General features: G+C 36.4%; 1 protein-coding gene and 1 pseudogene across 1 annotated transcript in view; one reads left to right on the forward strand and one right to left on the reverse strand.

The window, feature by feature from the left end:
* Window positions 1-957, forward strand: part of LOC105625963 — a 22,328-nt pseudogene extending 21,371 nt beyond the window's left edge.
* Window positions 1-9,268, reverse strand: part of LOC105625964 (protein CBFA2T2) — a 33,568-nt gene extending 24,300 nt beyond the window's left edge. The window contains exon 1 of the mRNA XM_012207272.1: window positions 8,908-9,268. Coding sequence (XP_012062662.1) covers window positions 8,908-9,268 — 361 coding nt within the window. The remainder of the gene's footprint in view (window positions 1-8,907) is intronic.
* Between the last annotated feature and the right edge of the window lie 132 nt (window positions 9,269-9,400).

A 9,400-nucleotide genomic window follows, 5' to 3' on the forward strand; every position in this document is an offset into this window, starting at 1 on the left:
TTACGTACGTTACGTACGTACGTACTACGTACGTACGCGACACACACACACACACACACACACACACACACACACACACACACACACACACACACACACACACACACACATACACACACATACACACACACACACAACATATACGTGCGGAACCCAAGGCAGCATCTGAAGCGTCGCGGCTGTTCGATGCCGCGGGTAAACTTTTCTTTGAGTTCTGTTCGAAGATATCCGTTATCCATGATAATATCTACATATTCGAACGACGAAAACAATTTCATCTGTAAATCTGCGTCACGCGAGTCACTTGAATTTTTATATATTTTAACTCGCACACCATTTTCTAGTGCGAAAATGTAATCGTTTTACTTCCAGTTTATTTACAATCAGTCAATCATATTGAAATTGCACTAATATTAGAAGTTTTTTGTGTACTCTCTATAAAGGGAAAAACAAGCGAGTAAATTTAAACTTTAAAAATAAAAAAAGAGATGAAAAACGAAATATTTTATCAGTATAAAAAATGAATCACACAATGATTGAAAAGTCAAAAAATTTCAGATCCTATTTTTTTGTAAGAAATATAATATTAATTAAAAAAATAGAAACGGGCAATAATGATTGCTTGATTCTTCTAGTATTAAATATTGTAATAATGTACTAAGAACTAGATATAAGTTCCATTAAATACAAATTAAATAGATTTTCGTGCTCATATGCGTACCGATATCTCTCGTGCATTAAATTGTTTCTCACTGAGGCTCTTTATTTCTTCGTAGCACGCATCACAGCCAGACATTCCATAACGATGAAGAAGTTCTCCGCAAACTATTACGTCAATCAACCGTTCCTTCCACGAGTTACTTTCGCCACACTGTTACTGACGTAAGTCATTCGCAATTAGCAGTTACGCTTACAGCGATCCTTACTGTTTTCACAGTTGCATGGAACTTCGTATGACTTCACAGAAGTATAAGATTATTACACAAGTTTACGTGGCAATTTATTTCGTAATTAATATTTCGTAAAATTTATCACTATTTTCGCAGTTTTTAAATCTCTATGAAATCAACAGTTATAATTCACTTGTAGAATTTTAATATAAATTAATATAGTCCTGATTTTTATCTCGAACAGAAGAAATTAAAAATTTCTAAATATGTTTTTGAAAAGTATCTTTTAGTAATTACCGGTGTACAAGTATGAAATGACGATTTGAGAAACAGATGGCGCACCAATGCAGTGTGACGTACAAAGATTTAACATTATACGCCATTTTATTGTACCATCAACAAGTGTCAAACGCGCAAAGTGATTTGATTGAAAAGTGTTTGCATAGTATTGTGTTGCTATGTTTAATATAATGAAATTTGTACCAAATAAGGAGTATTCGCGGACAGCATTAATTTTTTGTTTTCATTTGAAGAAAACTGCTGCGGAATCATACCGATTACTTGGAGAAGCTTATGGTGAACATGCTCCATCGCAAAAAACGTGTGAACGATGGTTTCAGCGTTTCAAAATTGGAGATTTCAATGTTGCAGATAAGAAACACGGAAAACCGCCCAAAAAGTACGAAGACGTGGAATTGCAAGCATTGCAGGATGAAGATGATTCATAAACACAAAAACAACTCGCAGAACAATTGAGCGTTAGTCAACAAGCTGTTTCCAATCACCTACGAGAGATGGGAAAGATTCAGAAAGTTGGCAGATGGATGCCACATGAATTGAACGAGAAACAGAAATGAAGAGGCGCAAAAACACATGTGAAAAAAATTTTGCTTGAACGATACAGAAGAAAGTCATTCTTGCATCTTATCGTTACTGGGGATGAAAAGTGGATGTTTTTTGAGAATTCCAAGCGCAAAAAATCATGGGTAGACTCAGGGTAGACACCATCCACATCGACCGCAAGACCGAATCGCTTTGGCAGGAAGACGATGCTCTGTGTTTGGTGGGACCAGAAGGGTGTAGTCTATTATGAGCTATTGAAGCCTGGCGAACGGTTAATACCAAACGCTATCAACAACAATTGATCGATTTGAACCGTTCGCTGCTTAAAAAACGATCAGAATACCAAAAGAGGCAACACAAGGTCATTTCTCTCCATGACAATGCTCCATCACATATGGCAAAAACAGTTCGGGACACGTTGGAAGCACTCAGCTAGGAAGTTCTGCTCCATGCGGCTTACACACCAGACTTGATTCCTTCCGATTACCACTTGTTTGCATCGATGGGTCACGCACTTGCTGAGCGCTTTGATTCGTACGAAGATGTGAAAAAATGGCTCGATGAAAGGGGAAGATTTTTACTGGCGTGGTATCCACAAATTGCCTGAAAGATGTGTAACTAGTAATGGAGTATACTTTGAATAAATCTCTTTTTATTATTCTTCCGAATTTAACGTGTTTTTTTGGGGAAAAAAATCGTCATTTCATACTTGTACACCCCTAGACATAAAGTTTTAAATATAAATGTCTAGAGATTCTGAAAATGAATTGTTTACTTTATAGGGATAATTTTTAAAACAATGCATGTTAAAGCCATTGTACCCTGATTTAATCTGAGTCAAAGTGAAACATTTTAAATTATAAAATACATATTTTATCTAAACAATAAAGTGTAATGCAAACTTTACGGTTTAACTCACGTTTCTAAATTTATATTAAACAAATATATCTTTTCGTCAACTTGTGTACAATAGCTTTAACGTGCTTAATCGAATTCTATTAGACGTAGAACTTTAGAGTCAAATCTGTCTAATAGTCTTTATCTATGAATCTAAGAAAATGCAAGAAATGATGATATCGCTCAACAAGTATTATCATTAACGTTGATTCATTGAAAGTACATAAAAAATTTTAATTTAAGATTTATTGGGAGTTTTCCAGCAAGAGACACAAATTGATAGAAGAGTCATCCTGTTCTTGTTCGATAATTAGTAAGAAACAAAGATACAATGACTTTTGTGTCGATTTGTGCCTCTGCTGGAAAGCTCCCTTTATTTACTGATATAAATGACGTACTGATTACGAAAGAATACATGCGACTACTAATCGCAGTTGCTAACTACAACTGCACCCAGATTAGCACCCGGGTTTACGCACTCGAGCCATACGCAAGGTTCCGCACGGAGCAAGGTGGTCTTCGTGGGCGACGTTCGACGGGGTACGAAGAGAGCGAGATCGATAAAGCGCACGTGCTCCACGCGGCTGAGAGTCCCTGGCTGGAAGTAAGTACGGTGGGACTCAGCTGTCGCCTCCTAATTGCCGGGACAATGCAACAGATGGCTTTGATCGCAATCCCTACCCACGGTCTTCCCGCTCTCGAATTCTCCTTCGTTCTCTCTCTCCCTCATCTCGAACAGAGCTCCTTTTTCTTCCGCCCCTTTCGCCGCCACCGCTGCCGCCGCCGCCGACGCCGCCGTTTTTCTCGCATCCTTCTTCTCGCGGGCCTCTTCCCCGCCAATTCGATCTCGACATCTCGCGACTCCATGTGTTCGATTTCATCTCGCCGACAAGCGTACCACTTAAGTACCGAGGACGTCATCCTCGGATTTCATCCTGGTCACTGTTTCCGTCTGATCGGTTGCACACTTGAAAGTTAACGCGTCACGCGATGCCTAATGTCTTTTTTTAACTTAGCTAAATGCAGAGGAGAAAGAGAAGATGTATACGGGCCGTTCCCCTGACTTTAATCAAAAATAATTGGACGTCTGTTGATAAATCTCTTTCTGATCTTGTTATGCCATAAATGTCGAAAAACGCTAGCCGTGGTTTAATTTCATTTCCTGTCTCTTTTCAAAAACAGAATTACACAAAGCAAAGGATTCAGCCTCGATTAATTTCAATTATTACAGAAATCAACTGTAAAAAATAAAAAAAAACAATGTTAAATGGCCCAGTTAACGTTTATGGAAATGGAGCCTCAGGACAATTTCGTTATCCTAAAAGTCAGTAATTAAATTAAACATCGCTTTCAAAGGGGCTTAACTGTATATTCAGTACATCTATAAAACTAAATGACATCCTGAGATTTCGAAGCGCATCACTAACTTATTCTCCCGTTAGTGCCCTGATATCATGAGCCCTTCAGTTTTAGGAGAAGATTCTCGGTAACGAGAAGAGAGACAGATGTAACGCCGAGGACGAGCTCCAGGTCGTAAGCCGCACCCCGTAAGTACACGCGGTGTGCGAGTGACTATCGCGAAATACACCTCGAACGGCATAGCGTCGGGAATACCCCGGCAGCGCGGGCGGATATGATATCAGCCTCGAGCAGAATCCCAGTGGAAGTGTCGGACGTGCCTTATCGCGTCTGGACCAGGCAGTCAGGCGGCGCACAAACCTAACCGACACACACCGGGCCAGCCAAGTTGACTGACTGCTCGCAGGAGTTTCGCCATCATCCCCCACGGAGCACATTCTATCGTTCTCTCTTTCTCTCTCCCTCTTTTCCTCTTTTGCCTTGGCCTGTGATCTCTTGCATTACGCTTCCGCATACACCACGCGTGCACATGTATGCTTCTATGCACCTAAATTCGTACTAAGGACCGCGATAGACATGTACAAAGCCACTAAGCCCATTAACTATCAATACATAATGATAATGTAAAATAGAATTTTTCTTTTAATTTCTTTCTAATTAATATAATAATAGATCATTATGTTTTTTATACGTCGTGAATTTCTATTACATTTTTTTAAAGAATTCGAATTCAAGCGGAAGTAGTATTTTTCGTAATAAAATTATTTGAAAGTTTTAAGATGCTTATCAGCATCAGATTATTAAAATTTTTCTAGGACGTCTGTGAGCATCAATATTATTAAATTGCTCAATTTAATTTGTGACATTATTATTCTAATTCTAGGTTTGCATTTTAAGAGTAAAATTAAAATCGATGCACAGTTTGTAGGATTGAAAATGTACCTGTAGAATAAGTAATCTAATAGTGAACCAGTAGTACACTATAAACCATTGCGATATTTCGTAAATGCGTTATCAGATTGTGCTTCTATCATATATCATATATTGTGCAGCGACTCGCATTTAAACTCTTCCTCGGTTCCCCAATCAACTAGCAAATCGCGCCAAAGACGGCCATATAATGTTATTTTAAGAAATTTGATTGCAAAGTAAGTTTTTTTCGTAAGTTTTATGCATTTTTTATGTTTTTGTTGTACCTATCATTTTTTTCATTGTGCAATAGTTTTGTGCACATTTGGCTTTATTATTCTGTAAGCAATTTTTTCTGTTATATTATTTTACCACATTATTTAGGAGATTATTGTGGAAAAGGTTAGGTAGTCTACAATGAATCATTTTGACGTAGTGAAATGAACCATGGTATTGTAGACCACATAATCTTTTTTATGATAATCTTCAAAATAATATTCATTGTAATTCATTGTAATGATTATTTAGAATACGGTCCCATCTAAAATCTCAATAAAAATATACTCATTTGACACGTTTTTTTCACTCAAAACGGAAAAAAAAACGCGGTCGGCCTTGTAAATTCTCACCACCTTAATAATTATCTACTTTATAAATAAATATTTAAAATAGAGCAAAACTAAAATAATCCTAACAATTCACAGTATAAAACATCTAGTTTATTATTAAAAACAGCATGGTTCATTGTATACATATTCCTTGTACACAATGAACCACATTCCGATTTTTTAAATAATCGAAATTGTGGCTAAATTTAAAAAATAACTTAAAAATTATTATTTACAATATATAACCAAAATTCATAAACTGTATGTCAAAACTCAGATCTTCAATTCAATAATTGAAAGAGATATAAGCTTCTAAAATTTACATGGTTCATTGTTGGACCACTTACCTTAGTATATAAATTCATGCTGAATTATTTAAACACTAAAGATGAAGCTTAACCGTTTAGAATCTTTATTCCCTATTTATTTTATAAAGGATTTTTTAATCATCGAATTATTAATCGAACGGCACACCTCGCACATCTATGACGATTTTATATAGCGTTGCGTTCAACAAAAAGCGATCCTGAGACGAGCAAAGAGGACATGAGAGAGAACCCGCGCTCGGACGCGATGACGGGCTTTGATGTGCCAGAAGGGGCTTTTTTCCTGAGCCCCGGTTTCCAAGTTAGCTGCGGGCTCGCCGCTCGTCTAGATAACCGGCTCGGGCTGAATGTACGATTCGAGCGAGAGCGCGTGGACTGGATATACGGGTACCGCCATGCAATATTCCGAACTAATGTACGATGCGCCCACAGCGTGGGCTCTCGCGCGGACATCGGCGAGGTCGTTCCTTTTAATTTTCAGTTTCGAGGATCGGGGTCAACTTCCGGAAACATTCGTTGGGAAAGCGTCACACGATCTACCTAACTAGGTTCGTATTTTAAAGACCTTTTGGAATTATTACAGAGCCCAAGTTTTTAACAGTATAGAAGTACCGAATGATCACATAAAAAGAACGATTTTGCTAAAATATCTAAAAATTTTTGCCATTCTATTCAGATCTAAAAATAATTTTGTTAGATTATCAAAATAATTATGTAGAATGCTCAAACTGACTTCTAGAATGTCAAAACTTTTTATTGCTTTATTGCTAAAACTATTTATTGCGATATTGCTTATCATGCTTGAGATTCTTACGTAATTATTTTAATAGTCCAATAAAACTATTTTTAGAATTATATATACTTAAATGTTTAGATTTCAGAAAATTGTTTTTTTCTTGGTATTACTGAAGAAATTCTAAAATTTTTTAACTTTTCAATAATTGTCTTTTATACTAATAAAATATTCGGTTCATTATCTTTTTTATTTTTATAATAATTTATTCATTTAATTCTTTTAGTAAAAAATGTTAATATTTCCAGTAATAAAGCTGACAAAAGCTTGGAAAAGAAATTTTATATATATAGGATAGACCAATCGAATCAATAAACTTTGAGACAGTTGTTGTCGGTTTTTTATTTCAAACCGGCTAGTTACTTTTGCGTTATATAAAACTGTTGTCTATTGTTTTCTCTGCACCAAAAACAATAAACAAAGCTTATATTGATCCGATTTCGGTCTATTCTACATATTTTAAAGTTATATTGTTATTATTTCGTATTAAATTTACAAACTTTGGATAGGGTTACGTATAATTTACACAGTAGTTTTGTTCGTTCGAATTGAAATTTTATTTCTACGATTTCTGTTACCTGTATCCATTTTAATTAAAAAACTTAATAATTTCGTCAGCAATTTAAAATTGGCTGTCGCATGGTGATCTTGGTAAGTGACAGATTGTAAGCGACAGCATGACGACTGACAGCTGCGCTAAGCACGGAAATCCGCGTTAAGGATGACTAAAAAAAATAATGTACCGTGATGCGAATCTGAAATTAGATAAACTGCACTTACCGCACCTGTGCGCTACACCATCGACACGCTCTCGAACGAGAAATGTCGATATCCCGAATTAATAGAATAGCGACCTCCTGCTAGTTCGATTCAGCTGGGTACCGAGCGATTTGTTTTTTCCGGTCGTGCGATAGATCAAATAGACTAGAGTGGCCACGTTGTTAATTTTCAAACGACACGTGTCACTCCGCCGACACGTTATTACAATATATTGCCGACTGTGATGGAAGTGAAGAGGATATTAACAACTCTGAACGTCAGGTATTCTACGCAACGAGATCATTGGTGACCGTGTCATAATTAAACCTGAAGCTAATAATGGTACGTGATCATTCGCGTGTTAATAGCGATTAAAGTTTCATATATTTCAATTTCGATCCCATTTTATGTCTTTTAATGCAGTAAAAGAATTTTCTCCCATAGCCACATATCATGAAACAACAGTCTACTTAATTCCATTATGTCACGTCAAGAATCTGTCAATATGTCAGTTTACATTTTGCAAAGCATTATACGAAACTAGATTGTGGCAAGAAATCGATAGGTCAATGCAAATTGATATTTACACATTAACAAGGTTGACCTAATCGATTGTCTTCCAAGAAAGTAGAAATTCGTTTATGAAAATATTCATCCGCATTAGACTCTGTTAGAAGCTTCCAAAAAGTGGAACCTATCTCAAAAACGATATTAATATATTTTAATAAAATAAAATTTTTTTCAAGATAATCGACTTTCATGAAGATCGATATTATTTCAAGGATACGAAAGCACCATCGAGTCACTGCTTCTTTGTCACGCAATCGATATCTTTTCAACACACTGAAAGAAAAGCGTTTGTGACTGTACACATTGCAAAAATTGATAAAATAATTCTAGTTAGGAGTTCTATTGTTATAGTTATTATTGCTACAAGTTAGTAGAAAATAATTATACATTTGTAGTTTTATATATCAAGTAGAATGAATATATATTGAAAAAAAATGTATTAAATTTTATAATAAATATTTGTTTGAATAGTGCTAACCAAACATTTACGTAAATAAATATTTATTCAATAAAAAAATGATTGTTAAATCAAATCAATGGTTTTTGTACCGAATAAATATACTTTTATATTTAATAAATATTTAGTTCATTACTATTTAAACAAATGATTTACTAAAATTTAGAATATTTTTTGTGTATTTTTCTTGAAAATGATTATAATTTTTTAGAAACTCCATATGTTGTTTTTTTGTATCAAAAGTGACACAATTGAAAAATATGATTTTCCAGTTGTTACTGTATATAATAACTTTGGTAAAGATTACTCACTATATCAATCATTAAAAATAAACTAATTCAAGTTCTCACAATCCGCCAAATTCGCCAAATAGCATAATCACATTATGTGGAATTAATACTTACTGGAATTAATATATTAAAAAATTCAACGCAGAATATTAACAAGGACTTTCGTTTCCAATAAAAATACAAAATGTTTTTCACTGTGTACTCACCCTTATTCTTAGCCTTGAAGTCGAGGTCGACTGGAAAGGAGTCTACGGTGTTGGAGACGGTCGTCGGTGGATGGCAAATAATGCTGGATGACTGCAGAGCGGGGGTGGCGGTGGCGGCGGCGACTATCGCCGTGGTGATTGTGGAAGGATTCGCGTTCACGGTGGAGACGCCGTTGCTGTTGGTGACGGTCGTGGTGATCGCCGTCGCGGGCGAAACGGTGAGCGTCGCGACGGTCGCGGTGGTGGCCGCCGACGTGCACGACGGCGAGGCCTGCTGGTAGCCGCAACATTCCTTCGTCTCTTCCTTGACCTTGATCTTGTGGAGGATCGTCGTCGTTGCCACTCCGCCCTCCACTTTCATGCTCGCGAGCCGCTTTCTCACCTGCGGGCGGTGGCATAAATTATATGCAAATTGCTTTCACGATGGACCTTGGGACAGTTACGGGAGCAAACGATAATTAAGAGTGATAACGTAATTAACTCTTTAATATAT

Source organism: Atta cephalotes, assembly GCF_000143395.1.
Source record: "Atta cephalotes unplaced genomic scaffold scaffold00004, whole genome shotgun sequence".
Lineage (NCBI taxonomy): Eukaryota > Metazoa > Arthropoda > Insecta > Hymenoptera > Formicidae > Atta > Atta cephalotes.